This window comes from Eublepharis macularius, chromosome 4 (assembly GCF_028583425.1).
Source record: "Eublepharis macularius isolate TG4126 chromosome 4, MPM_Emac_v1.0, whole genome shotgun sequence".
Taxonomy (NCBI): Eukaryota; Metazoa; Chordata; class Lepidosauria; order Squamata; family Eublepharidae; genus Eublepharis; species Eublepharis macularius.
Window position 1 is genome coordinate 20,205,310 of NC_072793.1, and position 23,280 is coordinate 20,228,589.

At 43.7% G+C, this 23,280-nt stretch overlaps 1 protein-coding gene across 2 annotated transcripts in view; it reads right to left on the reverse strand.

The window, feature by feature from the left end:
• Positions 1-4,089: 4,089 nt before the first annotated feature.
• SLC39A11 (solute carrier family 39 member 11) overlaps positions 4,090-23,280 on the reverse strand; it is a 511,259-nt gene continuing 492,068 nt past the window's right edge. For both annotated transcript variants that reach the window (XM_054978292.1, XM_054978293.1), the window contains 3 exons: positions 11,161-11,259; positions 6,029-6,187; positions 4,090-4,607 (listed from right to left, as the gene is read on the reverse strand). In XM_054978292.1, the coding sequence (XP_054834267.1) occupies positions 4,529-4,607; positions 6,029-6,187; positions 11,161-11,259 (337 nt within the window). In that variant the 3' untranslated portion in view covers positions 4,090-4,528. The remainder of the gene's footprint in view (positions 4,608-6,028; positions 6,188-11,160; positions 11,260-23,280) is intronic.

Sequence of the window (23,280 nt, forward strand, 5' to 3'; positions counted from 1 at the left end):
CTACCTGAAAATTTACCTCTTCCACAAAGTATTTCTGGCACATTTCTGCATGTGCCAACAGGCTGCTAGGCCTTAGAAAGCACTAAAATGGCACAATCCCCTCTCCAGTGACCTAATCCAGGAGGTAAACACCTGCACTCCTGAACTAGCCTAAAGAACTGAATATTTAGTTTCGCTATTGTCTTTGTCATTGTGTTAATGGGCAGTTACCAAATAATTTAATGTACCACATTCTTACCAGCAACTAAACCTCTTTATAACATAACATTTCAATCATGCTTGTGTAGGGAAATGCCTTCTATTTTGGTTTAAAAAAACAAACTGTCACATTTGTAACAACAACACACCCTCAATCAGTGTCTTTAAGAAGTTCAGTCTATGAATGGGTTGAGGACGCCTTGTGGTTGCTTTGTCAGGTAATTGTTAGTAATGTTGTCAATAAGACATACTGGGTATGTGCTAACTAGACAATGTTAAGATGACTTCCCATTTAATATGGTCATATTGGTAATCAGATTAACACTGGGATTATATTGAACAAATGAAGCTGCCTTACTGAATTAGATCCTTGGTCTATAAATAATAATATAATGATAATAACATTCGATTTATATACCACCCTTCAGGATGACTTAACACCGACAGTCCACTGTATCTAATGACACATGACTGAAGGTATCAGCGTCATTCTCCAGGGTACATGAATGAATTGTATTAGATACGGTGGACTGTCGGTATGCCCCTGTGGAAGTCCGTGGGACGAAATCTGCATTGCAAATAGCCGGCCCCAGTTTGGGCTTGGAATTTTCGGGTTCCCATACACCAAGTCAGCTGTATAAAGCAAAGAAGAGAACATCATTAAAAGATTTGGAAGATCAGTTTGATACTTACCTGGAGACTTTACCTGCAGTCACCTCCTTGACGTTTTAAGATTTTTGAACTTTAGGGGAGTGTGGTGTTATTGATGTAATGCATTAATAATATTGTATGAATTGTTCTGAATCGTTTATTGTATGAATAATTGTGAATTGTATATGACAAATTAGCTTCTGAGCACTTGGACACTTTAAATGGCATGAATTGATGATACAGTTATAAGTGTGTTTTTCTCCCGGGTGGGATATTCCTCCTCATTGATTGGCTAATTCGAACCAGGAGTGCTTCTGTTAGATTTAAGGTACACAGAATAAGGCAGGTGACCATGCCACCAGACTCTTCAGTTCAAGATCCCTGGCATCCTAATGTTCCCATCTTAGTTGTAAGATACCTCTGTCAGGTTCCGGCCAACCTCAACCAGGTCTCTGGAGAGGTGGCATATACATTTTCTAAATAAATAAGTAAAATAAATCAACTGCAGCGCCACACAGAAAATGAATGGCAGCACACTGCATAGCATTAGAGGTTATGAAAGTATAAATGGTGGTCATTAGATCTTTAAAAAGTCACTTCACTGGACCATCAAGAGGTAAGCAAGCTACCACCAGCATTCCTCAGTCTGAGAAATCTCTTCTGATAAATCATGAATAAATGCTGATTATCAGGGGTCATTTTGTAGAAAAAGAGCTGCAGGAACTCATTAGTATAACTCATTAGCATATGCCACACACCCTGACCTCACCTATCCTGGCTGTTCTGGACCCAGTCCTGGCCGTTCAGGGCCAAAATTGGGCCCAAAATGGCAAAAAGGGGCTGAAAATGGCTGAAAAGGGGCCCAAAATGGTCAGAATTGGGCTGCTGCTGAGCAGGAGAGTGATCCATCACCCGTCAGAGGCCCGATCCTGGCTGTTTTGGGACCAAGTCTAGCTGTTTTAGGCCCGATCCTGGCCATTTTGGGCCCAATTCAGGCCAAAACGGGCTCAAAATCAGGTGGGCGGGGCCACCTGACATGTGACCTCTTTGGAGAACTACCAGAACTGTGTTCCTGCGCGTTCCCCCACAAAATGAGCCCTGCTGATTATATATGCTCAGATCTTCCCTTTTCCCTCTCTCCTTCTCCTCTTTTCCTTCAATCAATCCTGTGCATGTTTACTCAGAAATAAGTCCCACTGCATTCAACAGGGCTTTATTTCAGATACATGGTGCATCTACTGGACCGTAGTTTCTCTCAGCAAAAGCCTCTAGGTAGACAATTCAGGTTTTCTGACAGAAAGGCAAGCCTTGATCTCCAATGAATATAGTTCAGACACAAACTCAGATAAGAGAATGACCACTTAAAAGTTCTCTAGGGTAAGTTTCCGCTTTCCTTGTAACATTTCTGAGTTTAATGAGCATGCCGGAACTTCATTTCCAGCTACAAATTAGCGAAGTTTGGCAGAATTTCTAGATGAAACTGGTTGAAATTCCTTTCGGCCAATCCCCATATTCAAGGTATACCAATGAGCTCGTGATATGGAGGCTGTGGTCAGTAGTGTATGTTATGTTGTTCACTCCACAAGGTCACCTCCAGGGCATGGGTGGTAGATTTCCTTGTATTTACAATCAGTGGCGTACACAACAATATCAGACATTTTTCTGTTAGGTTTGGTTGTACCAATTACAGAGAGTGTTGTGGGCTTTTATCACTACAGTAAAGAAGCAGATGTCACCAGAAGCAACACTAGAAAATGGGTCAAGAATCTGATGACGCATATCCAGCTTCAGCTGAACTTGAACGGTGATGCTTGCTAAGAAGATTCATAAAACTTTGGCAGGATAGTTTTCTTTTAAGAGTAGGAATTAAACAGCAGTGTTAAGGGAAAGAACTGAGTCAAATACAAATTCTGGATCTTCTCTTTTATTCAGCCTAATCACGTTTAAGGAGTCAGATCAGTTGCTAATCATTCTGCACGAACCTGTGCCCATACAAGCAGGTACAAACAAAATCTCTAAGGTGCAGAGACAATTCTGTGCAGGGCTTTTTTTTCAGCCGGAACGCAGTGGAACAGAGTTCCGGCACCTCTTGAAAATACGTGTCCGGTGGCCCTGCTCCCTTGATCTCAAGACAGAGATCAGTTCCCCTCATTTCCCTTGAGAGTTCCACCACTTTTTTCCCCAGAGAAAAACCACTCTGATTCTATGGATTTTGGCTGGTAGTAACCGACTCCTGTGTCACCTCTCTTCAACCTTCTCTCCACACCGGCCCTTCCTGAAGCCTGGAATATGGGTGTGGGGGTGTAAACCAAGCAGATGTTGCTTTGTGAGCTTGGGAAGGACAGCATTCTTGGACCAGAAGTTGCTGACCCTTGGATTAGGCACTAATAAACAACAAGCATCTCTTGGGGAACCCTATGGCAACAAATGGGAAGATGGGCTCCAGTCACATGGATTCACAATTCTTTGGGTTTTGTTTGGGGAATAGATGCTACAGGCATAAAACCAGAAGGTTTGAGCTCCTAGAAGTATGTTATGTGCTGAGGCAAGCTCTCTTAGTGGACCTGCCAAGGTGCCAATCAATTCAATTCTCTTTCCGTGATAAAGCACAGCGGTCATCTCTTTTGCTGAGAGCCTTGATGCCTATAGTTGATATGGGAGATTAATACAGAAGAATGGAAAATTCTCACCCGATAATACTCCCTTGTGTCGATCAAAAAAAAAATAGCAAACTGCCTGTGGAGTGTTTAAATGGCTCCATTTGTTTGTGTTGACAGTAAAGGGTAACACAAACATTGCCACAAGCTCTGATCTGTCTTCAAAGTGTCAGCAATGAACTTCGCTGGGTGTGAGATGTCGGAAACAGCACAGTCGATTCTGCCAAGAGAGTAAATTAGTATTTCAAAGAAGCCCTTTTCTTTCCTCTAGAGGAACAAAACACCATAAACCTAAAAGAGGGGTGTCATTTTTCTATCCAGATTAGACATCTTAAGAAAGGAATGGACCTACAGCAGACTGTGCACTTCAAACATTTGCCACAAACACCCTGCCATTTGAAAAATGATGCTCCTTTCCTCTTCAAAGAGGCTGCACTTACAGTATCTACATAGAAAGTTCATGCCCCCATCTCTAAGAGCCCATTTGTGCTACGGATTAAAACTGTTATTACCTATTTCAACAACTAGAATAGCCCAAATTTTTCCAAAGACCTGAAGAACGCATTGGTACACACCATTCCTGTAGAAGGGTGCCAATAGCGGCACATAAGACTTTAATCTCTTCAAGATTGCACCTTTCAGTTTATAGCACATTACAAAATTTGTTTACACACAGCAAAGACATTCACAGATTAGATCTGACCTTTATGGATATGAAAACCCGCTTCAAAATTAGGAAGAATAAAGTGTTCCTTGCAGCTTTACCAATATGCTTCCTACTGCCAACCCAATGGAAGAGGGGGGAAAAGGGGGGGAGGAGAGTTCTACTCCCATGTTTCCTTAAGCCATCAGCACAATATTATGGCAAATAAAAAATGTCCATATAATTAAAGGCAATCAATATCAACCCAGATCAGTACGATTATGACATATACAAAGTTCCAGTTCCAATATCGGATGTGCATTTTGCCCTGACCAACCGATTCTGAAAGTCAAAATGAGGGGAAAGAAAGCATCTCCTGTTATCCAAGTCCAACATCCAGAGACATCATGACCACAAATCCCAAGATGGAGGTCCAGGAAGCCAACTTCCCATTGCCACTGCGAGGAAAAAATGAGAAATATTTCAAAAGAAATCATGATTCCATCCGCTCACCCTTGGAACCAGATGGGCATGAGAATGACACAAGGTAATTTTGTTTCCAGCAAGATCGCCAAATGGACTGCACTCAAACAACGCGGTCCTTGACAGTACATATCACCCGGGCTGCATGTGCAAGCATAACCACTTTCGATATATTGTCGAAGGCTTTCACGGCCGGAGAACGTTAGTAGTTGTAGATTTGTAGGCCATACAGACCGGAAAATCTACAATAAATAACCACTTTCCTTTGCTCATGCAAGTTACTCTATGGGTAGAACTCCCAGTCACAATAGAAAATCTACAACATTGCTAGACTGTATTCGCTATTGCTATTACTGAAAAAATGAAGCATTATTTCCAGTTTGTCTGGCCAATCAGGGTTGGTTGCTATGAGACATGGTGTTTTTCTACCCTGCAGAAATGCTGAGATATTAAGTATTGTCGGTTCTGAAGGAATGGCCTCCTTAACATTCAGAATCAAATCACTTAATTATCATCAAGACAAGCTCTCTAAAGCATTGAAACAGCTATGGAAGTGAGCCTGCATGCTTTCTACCAATCTGAGATACTTGGATACTTAAAGGGCAAACAAGATACGTTCGTGGCAGAGCCATCTCTTTAAGCGTGGGTTTACCCCATTCATGTATGCAGAAGGAACCCAGATTCTGCTACAACCTCCCCCTCCCTTGTTGACCAAGCTTGCCTCCCTTCAATCTATTCCTCGGGTGTAGAGGAATACGAAAAAAGAAGAAAAACAGCTGGGGGCCTGACTGAATGAAGGTAAGTTGCATTTGGGGGGGAAGTGTAGAACAGCCTGTGTGTCCTTGTTCTTAAATCAACCCTCCATGCCTGCACATTATCAGCGACTGTGGTAGACTCATTTAAAGAGATGGGCCTGTTTTCATATCTTGTTGATCCTATTAACCGAAATTTCGTTTTCAAAAGCTGAGTGAGAGGGGGTGGGGGGGAGATGTGTTGAATCCCTGTTTTTATTGCTGGAAATCTGATGAAATTTTTCCTTCCCCACAGTAAAAATTAAACTGAGAGAATGTAACTTTTGATCTTAGAAACAGGCCGATTCAGCCCCCTCCGCTTCCTGAACAGGCTCCTCTCTTCACCTCACTTGAGGCACACTGATGTGAACAAGGGCCGTTTCCACACGGCTTACCTTGTTCCAGAAAACAGCGAAATCCCACGTGAAATCGCGTGAGAAGATGCTGTCATCATGTCTTCTCTCGCAATAACAGCATCTTCTCACGCGATTTCGTGCGAGATTTCGCTGTTTTCCGGAACAAGGTAAGCTGTGTGGAAATGGCCATGGTGAAGGAAACAAGTTGGAACAAACAAATTGGAAGCCGTGGAAGCAGGAGAACCTCACCTGATCTGAGCTTCTGGGATGATGTCATCCATTACCACGTACACCATTGCGCCAGCAGCAAACGCCAGGGCATACGGGAGGAGAGGCTCTGCCAGTCCCATAGCCACAGCACCAAAAACGCCAGCTAACGGCTCCACCATACCGCTCAACTGGCCATACCTGCAAAGGAAACAAATGTCACTGGAGAAGCTCTAAGCAGAAATGGGATGCTTTTGTTTGATGCACACTGGCTCGTTTCTCCTTGTTTCCCCTCAGTCTGCCGCAGTCTAAAAGGCACAAAGTCAACACAAACCAGCTCTTCCCCTCCTCACTGCCAACTCCCCCTCTGGGGTCGGACCAAAAGGGATGTTTATCGGCCTTGCAAAACAAACAGAAGCTTCTCTAAGTCCTTCATGAGCAAACACAGAAGAGGACAATTCCTGTTCTTTAATCTGGAAGGTGGCAAAATGGCACCTGTATCTGTCAACAGTTTATACAGTTTTAGAGTTCATGCATAAAACACTGCTGACCATCCTTGAAATGGAGAAACCGCAGAAGTTGACACAATCCTGTAACAACTCAGGCTTCCTGCTGAGAGCCTAACTAGCTGCACCCCGCTTTTTGCAGGAAGTCCTCAACTCATCCCTAATTTCACTTTGGTGAACCATTTTGATGGAGCATAATGGGATAGCTGCCCCAGCTAAACCAGAGTCACATAGTCAGAACACAAAATACCAGCAAGGTGATCCTTAGGGCCAAGCTACAATGACGAATGACGCTTGAACAGCAAGTGAACACACATGTATTCTTCCCTGTTCACTTGCGCTCCACTCGATCACACAGTGATCAAGTCAAGTGGAGTGCAAGCGGAGCGCAAGTGAACAGGGAGGAATGCATGTGAGTCTGTTCACTTGCCATTCAAGTGTCATTCATCACTTGTAGCTTGGCCCTTAGTCACATGCTATCCCACTGCACTTACAGCAGGGATGGACACAACTCATTTTGCTGTAGTTACATAGGTCAGGGAAGAGTGACAGCAGCAAGTAGAGGAATCGGGCTGTTGCCTTGGAGGGCCAGCTGCCCACTGCAGAGCAACTCCTGCTGCAACCACAAAATTAATAGGGCGGGTTTGCAGAAGAGGTTACCAACTCCTCCAGCAATGTGTATAGAGAGTTACATTTGTCGTTAGATTGAGAGTACGCTCAGTATAACTTTGTTCAGTTCTGCAGTGAAATAACCGCAAAGCTTCCTTGAGGAACTAGACTCGGGGGTCTACCACTGTAGGCTTCAAAGCTGTGTAGGGGGTGGGGGAAGACATTATCCTTCCCTCCTGACACTCTGACAGAAGTTTTCTTTTGGTTTTTATGTGCAAGCAAACCGATCAGGCCTACCACCAGCGCTTTCAGCAGACGTGCCCCCCAAAGCTTCTTTGCGTCTTTAGGCTCAGAGTTTAAACTCCAAGCTCTTCTTCAGAGATCACTTCCACCCTAGCTTTTCAAAGAGCAATCAGAACGCCAGGCTGGCCCAGGGGAAACAGAACGCCACCTCTACCCCAGAAAGAGTTTTAAGTCTGGCCTCTCTTTTTCCTCCTGAGGCACTCAAATCCTCCCCGGAGCTCTTTTGAACCATATCGAGGGGATAAGCTGGCTTTTTAAAACATCCCTGCTTGACTTGAACCTATCCCAATTGTAGCTGTCTTGCTCAGGGTATTCTTTTTTTCCTGCCTTTCCAAGGTAAGCAAGAAAAATACCTTCTCGCTTTTCTAACTGTACCAACTTCTCTGCGTTAATAAGAACTGGGCTGCCTGCCACACCTCTGAGGAACTGATTCAGATATTCTTCCCCCCCCCTCCCTTTAGGTGGACTTTATTTGGTTTGAAAAGAACACTTTTGAAGCAGATGTTCCCAGCATCCTCTGCCCGAGTTCTCTCATACATCATAACACTCAGTATACACACATAGGCGGTAATACATCTTGACAGCTCCCGAGTTCATACCCTTGGCTTTTTCACCTCCAGCGGGGGGAAAGTGGTTTTGAAATCCAGCCCAGAATGAAGGGAAAGGAAACCATTTCTTTAACCAAATTACATGAACTGTTCCATAAGCACATCAAAATGGAGCAAAGAGAAACCACTGGTATGACTGAATTGGTTTAGCATATTATTGCCACATTGATTTCAAGAAAAAGACCCACGGAAGAGTCGAGGAGATTTATTATTTAGAACTAATATTTAATAGTAAGAGTTTTCAAGCTTTCAAAGGTCTACAAACAGAATGAAAGTCATAAAGGTGAATGAGTGTGCACGCATGTATGTAACTGGCCCCTCAAAGTGTAACAACTGAAAGACAACGTCAATGTAGGAGCGTTTTGAGACCTATACAGTGTTGATTCATATGAGACATTTGTGTCCCAGTTAGCCAGGATCAAATAGTAGAGTATATGCATACATACATATACAATTAATGCATACACAATTATATATATATATATATATATATATATATATATATATATATATATATATATATATATATATATATATATATATATATATATATATATCTCACAAGAGAGAGAGAGAGATGCTATTGTACTTATTAAGTGCATAACCTGTGATATAATCTGTGATTGCAATGAGGAGTGGCTTAGGGCTGGGATCCCATAGATATTTCCATGATGGAAGGCATCAAAGTCCCCTGATCTTGAGCTGCGGGGAGAGTTGGATGCCTGCAGGAGAAGTCGGGGGTGGGGAGAATCACCTCCCATTCACAGAAATCACAAGTGGACTCCAGCTCTCTGTCAATACATAATTTTTTGCACTTGAAACCAATTCTAGCCTTTAGTTCTCTGGTACACCTTTTAAAAAGTTCATTTACAACTTTTCCTTGGGGATAGACACTGTAAGCCTCATGAGTGTGCTACAGGGCTTCTCTTCTATGGTCCATACTGAACAGCTTCAGTGACATGTACAGGAGAGCGAAGGAGCCATCAAAGACCACCGATGGAAACAAATGATTTCCCCCCAAGAAGCTGAAACCACTAACAGATGGAGGTATTGTTGCTTATGGTGCAGTCCATGCATTTGCCCCCAGTGCCTCAGATTTTTGCAGACTTCGTATTGTTTCAAACAGCTGCCAAACCTGTCTGAATGGAGACAAGTGTGCACAGATGAAATGTGTGTACGCACCGGGAAAGAGATGACCCTCTTTAATCACTTTTCACTTTCTTAAAAACTATTGCCTGTTTGTCAATCAACCTTGGAAAGAAAGAAACTTTCAAGAATAACTAATGTGCTGAATTAACATGCTGGGTACCAGCAGCCCACACGGGGATCCTTTCACGGTTACAGTCAGTTCAAACAGACCAGCGGGATCACACCAGTGTGACAACCAATCGTAAAGCAAATACCAGTATCTGTAGCATCAGTCACTCATTCTAGTTGCTACCTCTAACTTGAGGTATCTCACCACCCTGATCATGTACACTTCCTATTTATTCTAACTCCTGAATTTTTATCCGGTCCTTCCTCCAATAAGTTAGGCCAACACACGGTTCTCTGTTTCTTATTTTGCCCTCACTGGTACTTTGTGAAAGAGTGACTGGCCCAAGGTCAACCACTGAGTTTCATGACTGAATTTGAACACAGTGCTTTTAGATCATCTTTATGCAGACAGGGCAGTTCCAAGTGGGGATATATGTTGAGCGCAACTTCAGCAAAGCCTGACTGAGTTTGGAATGCATAACTGATCATTCAGATGTGGTGAGTTGGAGCCTGGAGTTATGGAAGAGCTTAAGTGGGTTGCTCAGTGTCCAGCTCTAAAACAAGGCTCCAGACTGGGTGAACGTAGCAACCCCCTGCCTCCTTTCCGCCCCCATCCAGGAACGCAGCAGTGCAGTTTCCAATCTGTCAGTGAGAGGACATGTCCAGGGTCCCCCTCCACTGAGAAATGCAGTGGGGAAGACACGTGGCCCAATACTTCCACTGAAAGAGTAGACATGGGCATGAACCGAAAAAAACCTGAACTATGTAATTCATGGTTCGTTGTGTTCCACAAACCACGAACCATGAACTTCCACAAACTTTTCCTAGTTCACGAATCAGTTTGTGGTTCGTGGCATTTCAAATGCCCAGTGCTGGCTGCTGAAGCCGGTGAGAGGTGTTTGAAATTGACAGCCCCATTCTCCTGCCGCTCATGGGCAGCAGAATGGGGCTATCACTTTCACACACCCTGCACCGGCTTCAGCCGATCAGCTGAACCCAGCACGGGACATGTGAAAGTGACAGCCCCCTTCTCCTGCCATTCACGGGTGGCAGGAGAAGGGGGCTGTCACTTTCACACACCCCGTGCCGCCTTCAGCCGATCGGCTGAACCCAGCATGGGGTGTCTGAACAGACAACCTCCTTCTCCTACCACCTGCAGGCGGCAGGAGAACGGGACTGTCAGTTTCACACACCCCATGTGGCTGGCAGTGCCAACCTGTCTGGCTTCACAAACTGCTCACAACTCTCACAAACCAGGCAAAAAAGTCGTGGAGTTTGTGGAAAATACAACCCCACGAACTGCCTTTTCATGAACCATGAATCGGCCCGGTTCATACATTTTTTTGCTTCGTATTGCGATTCGTGCCCACCTCTACTAAAGAGTAGAAGCTGTGCCAGCAGCTGCATTTATACCTGGGTGGCATGATGCAAATTCTTCCTCAATGTGCCGCCCACCCATTGTCACTCTTTCTTCTTCTAGAGGCACCACACAAAGCACTCCACAGAAACAATTCTTTCCGTTCTCACAGCATGCCTGAAAAGGAGGAAACTGTCCTGCTTCCTCTTTTTCCCGGAACCTTGCATCAAGGGAAAGGTTAGGGACCAATTCCTCCTTGCCACAAACTTACCAATTCTTTTGAGCTGGGATGTATGAGACAGGGAAACAAAGTAAGTAGTTTTCAGTTCTGGCCAAGGATTTGGACAAACAGAACAGGAGGATCACAACCAACCAACCACAAAGTCAGTTTACTTTACGTTGAATCCACAGATACCACTAGCTCCTTTTAGTGTTAGGGGAAGGATCGCTGAGAGCTATTTAAGTACATTTTCAATTCCACTTAGAGGACAGTGCAAAGAACACCCAAGGACAAGGTTTTTGAGTCTTCCTTACCAGAATGCTTTCCATGTTGAAAACCCAGCCCCACGTAAGGGAAGGCTGACAGCAAGCCCTTCGGGAAAGTTCTGAATTCCAATCCCAATAGCTAAATTCCTGTGAGAATAAAACAAAAGCGATTGTAGATACTATACAACAGAGATTGTCTTTGTATATTATGAGGGGAGGAGGAATAAGAGACGGTAGGTTGGGATGGTTGGAGAAGGGGAAAAAAACCTTGTTATTAAACACCCTTTTTTAATGTTCGCATTTTCAGCCCTTGGGGCCTAATGCAATCATGCTAATGCTCTGGCATCTAACTCACGATTTTCATCTTCAAAGTGTCTTACATAAGTTACTCAACCTTAATGATGCCCTTGGGAGGCAAGGAGGAACAGAGGTGGGTGGAGAAAAGACTTGTCAAAAAGAGGCAGATAGCAAGTTTAAAATAGCCCTCTATGTCGAATTCCAAGGAGCAAAAACACACCAGAGGCAGTAACATTTTCTTTCAGCGGAGGGTAGCGTGTTAATCTCTGCAGTCTGCTTTTGTTTTGTACTTAAAAAAAAAAGCAAAACACTAACATTGGCTACTCCCATAGAATTCTAAGGCACAGTGGCTTTACATTGTACATTGATGAGCTGCTCGTTGCTGTATTTGGATCAGGACCTATTTAACAAGCATCTGAACGAAAGGCAGATGTAAAAACAGAGGAAAAAATGGTCCCTTGAGCCAAACTGAGCCAAGCAGCTGACTCAACTTGTTACTCAGACTAAAAGCAGGCCAGATCTAAAAACTTTGATAGGACGTAGGGACTGTTCTGATGTGTTGCTGATATGACCCTTCCTTGCTGATCATGCGTGGTTTTCTCTAGAACAACCTTTCTTTGGCCAGAGTTCAAAGGGAACTCCTGTCTGACTTCCCACATGCGCCTAGTTCAAGATATTTGCAACAACTGAGGTCTGGAAAAAGGAATCTCGTTCCCTCCCACGAATATTTTGTGCTAATTATGGAAGCTTTATTTTTGTGGTGTTATTGTCAAAGTGGGAAGCAGTCAGATTTTAAGAATTTTAGACTTCTGTTCCATCTGGTCATGTACAGTCTTTAGACCAAGAAAGATTTGCATTCCTGGACTGCCAGAGAAGGATGCATTGTTTCCAAGTAAAGTGATTCGTTCTCATATTTTGAAAGCGTCTCTGTTGTCCTTGCATCTCTTTAAGGCAGTACAGCAAAAAATGGAAGGCAAAAACATGCCAAATCACCCAACCGGTGTTAGTAATTTCGTATAACAGAAGAAAATAGATGCTTGGACCAGAAAATGTAACATGCAAAAGTGTCTTTGCCGGTATAAGATAAAGCACTTGCTTACCTTTCAAAGGGGTTAGGAGGTCAAGTATGCTTAGGCTGCATGACACTCCGACATACTGAAGTGACAGTCAATTTGCTGACTGGCTTCAAAGATTTCCAAATGGGTCAAGAAATATAGCGGTTGGGACAGGCACCACTTAGCTGCTGAGCACCATTCTGTTCACCACTGAGCAACATAATAACATAAGAAGAGATTAGATCCTGTTGGATCAGACCGATGACACAGTGGCCAACAAATTACTCTGGAGGGCCGATAACAAGGCAGAGAGGCCGTGGTCTTCCCCGGATCTTATCTCCTGGCATTGGTATTCAGCGGTTTAGACAAAACTAAAAACAACAGATTAGCATTAAGCGTCTCTGAGATGTGAACGCCTAACATTTCCCTGGCACGCACAGTTCAGTGCTCAACTGCTGATGGACAGCAACACAATCTTGCATCAAGGGTGTGTCAACCAACCAAGACTGTATTGTCCTTAACAGAGACAAAAAGATCATAAAGGTGCTGCCTTGCAGTTAGGATGATGTTTTACATGAATGCCGTGTTGCGGATATGATACGGCTCTTTGATCTGAGAAATCCAGACTGAAATCCCTCTACAACCAAAAAGTCAACTTGGCAAGTATGGGCAAGTCGGCAGCTCTGAGTCCAACCTACTTTATCTGTCGTACAGAATCTCTACCTTTTTGCACGCTTTCCCAACAGCAGTACTCTAGCATTCTTCTCACTGCTTTCAGTGGCTAATATTTCTCTAGTCTGGATTGCCATTTTTCTACGCGAGACAGGACAAGTGCATAAACATGCATTATTCTAAAAAAACAGCAGCCCAAAATGAATACACACATAAACACGCACAAAGTTGCCTTATACTGAATCAGACCATCAATCCATCAAGGTCAGTATTGTCTACTCAGACTGGCGGCAGCTCTTCAGGGGCTCAAGCCGAGGACTTTCACATCAACTGGATCACCAATGGTCACTGGAACCAGTAGCAGAAAGGTGACAGCCAGAAGTCAGCTGTCCAGGAAAGGTTCATTTAATGCCTGGTAACAAAACGCCTTCAATACAGCAATACAATGCAATGATAACATGTGGTTCCTAGCATATCAACTAAAAGTTACATTCTGTTTCTTGAGGCTTTCCCAAATCATTTGAAAACATTTTTGCACATCTTTTGACCCTAGCTTTATAAAAATATATGGTTTAGAAATAAGTCCAAAGAAAGTTTCTGTGCTTGAAAATATCAGAAAGGGCTTTTTGTTTCACTCAATCGATTGATAGGATTGGTTTCCTCATAAATAGTCACGAGATTTAGAATAGCAAAATGCTACGAGGGAAAGGTCAACTTGGGAGTTTGCAATGAGCGTTTCAGCCTATCACGACATACCAGGCACGAGAAACAGGCTGCAGACTGGACAAAAATCTTGGCATGGGCACTGCTGAGGTGTTGGTAAGAAAACTGTGGGCTCACCTGGCATGTGTTAAACTATCTGCCTGTTGAATCTGTATCTGCACAAACTTGAAAACGAGGCATTTGCTCTCGTGCAAGAGTCTCCTAATATGGAGACGAAAAGGAAACAAAACCTTCCCTTATTTCATTTCTCTGTTTGATGATGGAATTTACTGATCACAAACATGAAGGATTAACAGCACCAGAAGGCACAGACCGGAGAAGGGCGGTAAAAATCTTTCTGTTTCCTCCAGAGATCTGCCAGTAAGTCTCAGCCATGCCCTATTGTAACCCTATGCCACCCACGCACTTGGGATACATTCTACAATTTCATCTGCAATGGCAGTCTAATGATCCAAAGTGCAGCACAATCTTGGCAGATGCAGTACCCTCCAAAATCTTGGCATTTTAATCAATAATTACATAGAGATCTCAAACTTCAACATAGTGAGGCCCCCTACATTTACAAGGAGAAAAAGACCCAGCCCTCAGACAGTCTGAGCAGTGCCTCAGAACAATACTAATAAAGAAACAGCTTGAATCAGATCACAAGTCCAGCATCCAGGTTCCACAACAGCCGTCCAGATGTCACCGGGAAGAAGGCACACAGGACCGTGGACATGTATCCCTCCTCGGCTGATACCCTGCAATGACGGCTGTTCAACAGTATTCTGCATCTGAATATGGAGGCTGCACGGATAAGAGATGCTGACAGACTTTTATTCATGGACTTGTATTCCATGAATTTGCCTAATTCTATTTCAAAGCCATACAGATAAGGAGATGTTATAACATTTGTGAACTGAACTTCCCCTCCAGAAAATTTCAAAAAGAAATTTTAAAAAAATCAAAATCTATTTAAAACATCATATTAAAAAGCACATTAACAAAAATAGCTAAGACTGGGAACACAAACAGTCACCAGCAGCTGTCTTTCTTTCTTTCTTTCTTTCTTTCTTTCTTTCTTTCTTTCTTTCTTTCTTTCTTTCTTTCTTTATTTATTTATTTATTTATTTATTTATTTATTTATTTATTACTTCGATTAATAAACCACCAATCCTCAGGGGCTCTGGGCGGTGAACATCAGTTAAAATCAATAAAAACAAAAAAATAATAATTCTAAAATCAACATACAATAAACAATAATAAAATAAATTAACCAAGTACATTAAAGTGCAATGGTGGGAAAAAACCCCACCCCAAAGGTGGGAGGCTGACATGGCACCGCCCCCTTCAACCACCGAACGCCTGGCAGAACAGCTCTGTCTTACAGGCCCGGCGGAACGATAATATGTCCTGCTGGGCCTGGGTCTCCACTGACAGAGCGTTCCACCAGGCTGGGGCCAGGACTGAAAAGGCCCTGGCCCTGGTTGAAGCAAGGCGGGCTTCCTTAGGGCCGGGGACCACCAGTAAACATTTATCCACTGATTGAAGGGGTCTCCGGGGAACATACAGGGAGAGGCGATCCCGAAGATATGCTGGTCCCAACCCGCGCAGGGCTTTAAAGGTAAGAACCAACACCTTGAACCTGATTCGGAATTCAACCGGAAGCCAGTGCAGCTGACGCAGGATAGGTGTGTTATGTGACTGGTAGGATATACAGGTCAGGACCCACGCTGCCGCATTCTGGACCAGTTGTAGTTTCCGGATCAGGCCCAGGGGTAGCCCAGCGTAGAGTGAGTTACAGTATAATTGATCAGTATTTCCAAAAGCCATGTTTACCAATGTATGGAAAGCCAGCGGAGACACAGTCAAACCAATTGCCCGAGGGGGGACATTCTAAATTTGCAAAGCTCTGGGTGGCTCCTGAAAAAGCCCCCTTGTTCCAAGGAAAGGCCAGCCTTTCCTCTGAATGGGCTGGCTGCTGAGCTCCCTAGTGATCTCCCGTGTCAGCACGGTTCATATGGGAGCAAGCATTCCTTGAAATCTCCTCTGGAAAAGTCAATGATGCTAGGAAAAGCGGAAGGCAGCAGGAAAAGAGGAAGACCTAAAACGAGATGGCTTGACCCAATAAAAGAAGCCACGTCCTCCAGTTCGCAGTATCTGAGCAAGTCTGTTAATGCTAGGACGTTTGGGAGGTTTTTCATTCATAGGTTGGAGGCAACTTGATGGTGCATAACATATACATCCCTTGAAATGCACTCGACCCAGGCGATTCCATGCCTTATAAGTTGAAGTCAGTACCTTGCACTGGGCCCAGAAACATATTTGGTAGGCCCGATGTGATTTCATCTGCCTAAACATGACACCACTCCAGCTGCAGCAGTTTCTGAACCATCTTCATGGGTCCCATACACAACCAATGACAATTCAGAGGTCATGAGGGAGCAGATCTGTCTCTTCCATTAGTGGACCCAGCGGGCACAATAGCTGAAGCTAACAAAAGGCAGTCCAAGTCATACCTAACACCTAAGAATGCAGGAGAAGGGTTGTTTGCAGTAATACTCTCAAGTTGCAGACTTAATCTTTTAAGGAGAGTGTATCCCTATCTATGACAGCTCTCTACAGTCCTTTCTATGTCTGCTCCATGGGGATTAATTTATTCTCTGTCATCCAGCCCATTAAGCACAAGTTTATGACTGAAGAGACTTCAGTTAGAGAAGACAGGTCTGGTTTCTAGGAAGGAACTACAGTACTGCAAATGCATTTAGCAAAGGGACAGGGACTGTAGACTATACTACTGCGTACTGTCTGTTACTGTAACTGGGTAGTTTCTGCATTCCTTAAAATGTCCTGCTTAACTGTTTGCCCTTGTTTCAGCATTGTTTTCAGCACTGTATCGGGTTTGTGCTTGTTTCCCCTTTCTGTACACTGCATTTGCATAGATGTTGTGAACATCCGTGAATTGCTGGGAACATCTGAAGTTTCAGGTCGGCCACTAGTGAGTGCACACCCCAACAGCCAACACCACATGACGGGGAAAGACAAATCTTATTAGATTTTTATCCAGCCCCTTCCTCCAAGGAACTCAGGCACTGCGCGTGCCCCCCCCCCTCTGATTTTATTCTCAAAACCACGACACTTTCAGGCAGATTAGGTTGAGAGGGAGAGTGGCTGGCTCAAGACCACCCAGATCATTTCATGGCCAAGAGGGAATCTGAACCCCCGTCTCCCCAGTGGCACTTTAACCACTGGGGTCTCTTGAGATACAGACACAGGGATGTGTGTGTGTGTGTGATGCCCTCAAGTCACAGCCGACTTACGGCAACCCTTGGCACAGTTTTCATGGCAAGAGACTAGCAGAGGTGGTTTGCCGTTGCCTGCCTCTGCAGCCCTGGTCTTTGTTGGAGGTCTCCCATCCAATTACTGACCAAGGCCGACCCTGCTTAGCTTCTGAGATCTGACGAGATCAGGCTCACCTGGGCTATTCAGGTCAGGGCATAGATATAGGTACAGGTATAGATATAGACAAAAGCTTGCTGGGTGACCTTAGGCTGGTCACATACTCTCAAACCTTCCCTCTCAGGATTGTTGAGAGACGGGGAAATGGTGGGGAGAAGAAGAATGTAACTTTCTTTGGGTCCCCACTGGGGAGAAAAGTGGAGTATAAATGAAGTAAAATAAAATAAAGTTCTTCAGCTCCATTGGCATGAGCCATTCGCATGACCAATACCACAAGCAATCGTATCTCGGCATCTCTCCTAGAATTATTGTGGCTGAAGGAACTACTCATACCATTAATCAGGAAATAAATGCTGTTTGTAAAATCCTTTGTCTGTCACACACACACATAAATGGGTGTTAGGACAGGTGTGTGTACATATTTTCTTAGAGCGTTTGTGCCGCACAGCATCTAGTCCAAATGAGAACATCTGTGCTTGGACTGGTAGGCAGAAAAAGGACACTCCGATCAGACCACAAAACACATTAGGAACAACTCTCTAAGCCGTATTTTTCTGCCAGCCGTGGGTGACCAGGAAAGTCCACCAGTTTTGATGGATCCCTCCAGAAGAGCAGGGCCTCCTCCTGCGTCCCTCTTAAAGCGGGCTCAGATCTCTTCACAAAGACTGCCTTCATTCCTTTACTCTGAGAAAACTCAGCAGCTGTGAGAAAGATCCTTTTCTGATGCATTAAACACTCGTTTCCTCTTAGTAAAATCAGACTAGTGATGGGGGGGGGCATGAAATCCCTCTCTGAGTTGTTTAAACTTTTTTCAAGGGCTGAGAAAGGAGGAGGCACGGCTGTGAATTTTCTTAACCAGGACAGGCAATTACAATAAAGGGAAGAAGGAGGGAGACACCGGGGGAAAGAGAGTGTAGAGAAAACATCTCTCCTAGAAAACAGTAGAGCCGCTGTCTGCGAGCTTCCCCAGCCCCCACCCCTGCCTCTCCTTAGCACAAAGCAGCTATTACTAGCCCCAACCACAACAAATTAATGGGTGGGAGAGGGAAGTGTGAATGGAGGGGTCTGTACAAAAAGAAACCACAAAGTTGCCACCAAGACTTCCTCCAAGAGAAGGGAAAAGCTATTCTGACCTTTCCCTACAAGCCTGCCTTAAAAGCAAAGAGGTGAGATTTGTATCAGTTTCTATTGGGTTGGTGGGCTTCCCCCCCCCCCCTGGAGAAAGGATGGGTGGTCACAGGTGCAAATTAAGAAACAAGAAGAGATGGAGGAACTGGAGGAAATCTAGGAGCCCCCTAGTTGCTGTACTTTTAGGTTTTTTTAAAAAGTGTATTGGTCTTTTAAAAAATTATATATATATAATGATATATACACACACAAACATACAGGGCATAATATATATATACACATACATATGTATACACACACACACATACAGGGCTTTTTTTCAGCAGGAACGCAGTGGAACGAAGTTCTGGCATCTCTTAAAAATGGTCACGTGGCCGGTGGCCCCACCGAGCGGCGTGGAGGGCAATCGAAACTCCCCTCTGTCTGGAGATTAGGGGGCGGGGCCACCGGCCACGTGACCATTTTCACCGAAGGCAATTCAAACTTTAAAAAAATCCCCCTTGTTCCAGCTGACCAAAACTGACATTATTGTGCCGTCTTGATTTCCTCCACCTCTTTTCCCAGAAAAAAAGCCCTGTATATATATAAATATATATAAAATATATAACACAATCAACCAATCCTTTCCTCCCATAAAACCACCCTCTTCTCGAGGCCTAAACAGAGGGGAGTCTACAACATAGACAACAATTTATTTTAAAAATAAAATCTGACTTTTTGTTTTTGAAATTGGGGCAAAAAAACAGCGCATAAAGTGGTAACAGTTTTGGAAGTGTCTTGGGTGTTTGTGACACAAATGTTAATAAAATCACATCCCTCTTAAATAACTGTTACTAGGCTTGTTAGGTGGGACTTGGCACTTATCAGGGGCGATCTTCTCATGACATCACTCCTGGAAGTGATGTCATTGTGCCTGGCAGTGGGTATGCTCCCAAATTGGCCCCTGTGACATGCAGGAGCATGCCCACTGCTGGTCGCAATGATGTCATTTAAGGAAGTGATGTCAGCTTGCCTGGCAGGAGGCCCATTCTGGGCCCATTTCTTGGGCCTTCCTCCCCACTAGCCAGGTGAATGGTGGCGGGGGGCAGAGGCTGGGAGTGGGGGATCCCCCTTCCCCAACAGGGGATCGGCAGCCCAAACCATTACGATAAAATGGTCCAAGCGTTTTGGGAACTTTGTGATACCCCTTGGGGCAAAAAACCCCAGGGTTCTTCTTTCAGTATCTATGCTAGCTTGTTGTGTATCATTCATAAAACCACTAGAAACATTAAGACGATAGATCTCTCTTAAATGTGGGATACAGTGACTTCTGGTCTGAAAACTTTTTTCTGGATTTTAAACCAGAATGAAAAAGAATAGAGGGTAAGAAGAATTTTAGAGATTAATCAGCATCCCTAAAGAGTATTACCCAAATTGTATGTAGAACAGCCCTAGATTGTACAGGCCCCAAAATCTTTAGGAAGTTTATTGGTTTTGCTGTACATAGGGGAATCAAATGATAGTGCTTTACAGGGTTTCAGCATCGCTAGTGGCTTAAAATCCAGGAAAGCAACTGTGGTTTCTTGCTCCTTTGCTCGCTCACTCAGTTGATCTATCTATCTATCTATCTATCTATCTATCTATCTATCTATCTATCTATCTATCTATCTATCTATCTATCTATCTATCTATCTATCTATCTATCTATCTATCTATCTATCTATCTATCTATCTATCTATCTATCTATCTATCTATCTATCTATCTATCTATCTATCTATCTATCTATCTATCTATCTATCTATCTATCTATCTATCTATCTATCTATCTATCTGGCTTGTTATTAATCTATGCATAATAAACTAAAAGAAAATTATGGGTCTTCATAACAGTTAAAAAAAACACCACATGTTAACTGGGAATTATGTGTGAAGCTCATTGACATGAGATGGTATGAAAAAAGATGACAAGGAAGAAAAAGGGGGTGTGGGGAAAGGTCCCAACAAACTCAACCCAAACAAGCAAGGGAACAAAATAGAGGGGTTAAGTTACAACCTATAATAAAGTATATTTAGAAAGTATTTATTATAAATGTGCACATACATAGATTAAAAACAAGTTTAAAACATAAGGTCTGAATGGCAGGTTATATACATATGCTAAAACTTGCTAGAACATTCCCAATGTATAGATGATGGTACAGTGCAATGACCAATACGAACAGACCATGGTACAGTACAAAATCCAACCAGATGCGTTTTGGCCCTAAGGCCTTCCTCAGTGGTCACTTGTAAACTATTTATAATCAAACACACCCACACATACAGAAACCAATCATGAAATGCTCCCAGTGTTCACTCATTGTAGTCCGCAAAGATGTGAGCCACCTGCCCCACATACATGGTGCCTCTGTATTCACATCAATGCAATACACACTGCGACACATCTATAGAACTGGGATTTGGGAGGCAGGATTACAGGAATCTAAAGATAAATCCCTAAGATTCCCTTTCCCAAATTTCCTTAGTTTCGTTGAATTCTTTCACACCATGTCACTGTTTGAACTGCCACAGGCTAGTCTTAGCTAGATATGGGCACGAACAGAAAAAAAAACGAACATGATGTTAATTGTTCGTTGCCATCCACAAACAGGGACCCACGAACAACCACAAACATGGCCCTGTTCACAAACATATTCGTAGTTGGCTGTTCGTGGGGGCCAGCAGGCTCTCCTCCAGCTATCATCCAAGTTTGATCAAGATCTCTACTGCACCAGTCCCAGAAACCTGATCTGAGCAGGCACCAGGAAAGGTACCAATAATAAATAACAACTTGGTCCAAGAGCCTGGCAGCAGCCCTGGAACTTGAAGAAGTAGATCCCTACCGCACCACTCCCAGAAACCTTACCTGAGCAGGCAGCAGGAAAGGTACCAATAATGAATAATAGCTTGGCCCAGAGCCTGGCAGCAGCCCTGGAACTTGAAGGGATAGATCCCTATCCCACCGCACGCAAAGAAAATTCAAGCTTCAATGCACTCTCTCTATCAAAAAGCCAACAGCAGTTGTCTCTCCCTCTCCACTGTCTGCAAAGCCAGAGCTGGGAGCCCCCCTCCCCCCTGGTCTTTGCTCCCTTGTAACAAATTTGGAGCTCCACACTTGAAAGGAAGACCTGCCTATCAAGCTAAATTGGGCTTAGATTGGGGTTTCCAGGGCAACAGCAGGAATTCAGACGGAGTTCAGACAATCCCTGTCTAAGTTGCCAACGGAATTGATTGCAGGTGCCAGACTGTCTGGCTTGACGAACAGCAATGAATGAGGGTTGCAACAACCACCTGTTTGTTTAGAATGGGGCCTCACGAACAGCTTGTTCGCGCACAGCAGATTGGGCTGTTTGTGGCTTTTTTTGGTTTGTATTGCTGTTTGTGCCCATCTCTAGTCTTAGCTTATCCCTTCATTTTCAGGCCATTTCACAGATTATTCAGCAGTAAAACCTCTAATTATACACTCAACAGGGGCCATGACAAAATCCCAGCTTTCTGAAGAGGGTATTTGAAGGATACACCTGTGCAAAACATACATCTGCTACATTCACATTTTGTACATCTGAAAACAATACGTCACTTGATCCAAGCCCAAAAGCATGAATCTCACTTAACCATGCAGGCTGGGATATTTTTTTCCATAGATCTGCAAATTCTACCAGACTACAAACCGTTCAGATGAAGGTGATAAAAATGAAATTAAATCTAGACAAGGCAGCATTAACACAACATGGTTCTAGAAGAGATTGATTTGCCTATGATTGATCAGGTGAACGGATGCACTTAGAACTCAGATTACTTCATGAAAAGGTTGCTGAGAATCTTTGCAGGTTTTTACTCCTTCTAGGTGGATTGGGGAATGCTAAAGTGATACATTCTTTTATAACTTCCAGGCTTCACTACTGCAGTGCGCTATACACAAGACTTCCCTTGAAGACAGCTCAGCTGGGACAGAACACTGTCATATGGCTACATGCTGTCTAACAATCTGCCCACATATAGATAGGGTTGCCAGATCCAGCTTGGGAAATTCCTGGAGATTTTGGGGGTGGAGCCTGGAAAGAGTGGAGTTTGGGGAGGGGCGGGGCCACAATGGTGTGTAATGCCATACAGTCTACCTTACAAAGCAGCCATTGTCTCCAGGGGAACTGATCTCTGTGCGCTAGAGATCAGTTGTAATTCTGGGAGATCTCCAGCCACCACCTGGAGGCTGGCAACCCTATTAGCCTTTCTGCACTAGCAATACTGGTTGCCAATTTGCGTCCAGATTTAATTCAAGGTGCTGACTTTAATCTTCCAAGCCTACAACATGCATACCTGGGGGACTCCCCCCTTTGCTAATGAACGCTCCAGTGCCAACAGGCCAATTCAAACCAGGTAACAGGGCTTGTTGGTAGTTCCTTCAGTCTCTTAGATGAGAACAGCTGTGGTGAGCAATAGGGCTTTTTCTAACGGCTGCCCTTTCTTTCCGCCATTTCTCCTTCAGGAGGTATAGACAACCACATCACTTCTGTCTTTCTGTAAAAGTTATACAACATTTTTATTTCATTTGATGAATAAGGATTTATAGCTGTTCTGTAATTGGATGATTTTACAGCTTGCCATAAACTGGTCATACATTGCTGTTTTATTATTGTTTATTTGTGGCTTATATTATGTTTATTAAATATTTTAAGAGTTTTGTTGCTAAATCACTTGAAGTGCAGGAAAAGCACAGTACACATTTTAACATAAAAACATAAACAAACCTCTATGGCAGAGAACACTGAAATATATTCCAGGGTTATATGCCTAGTTCCCACAGGGCTGTGTTTCTGAACTGCAAATGTGCTACA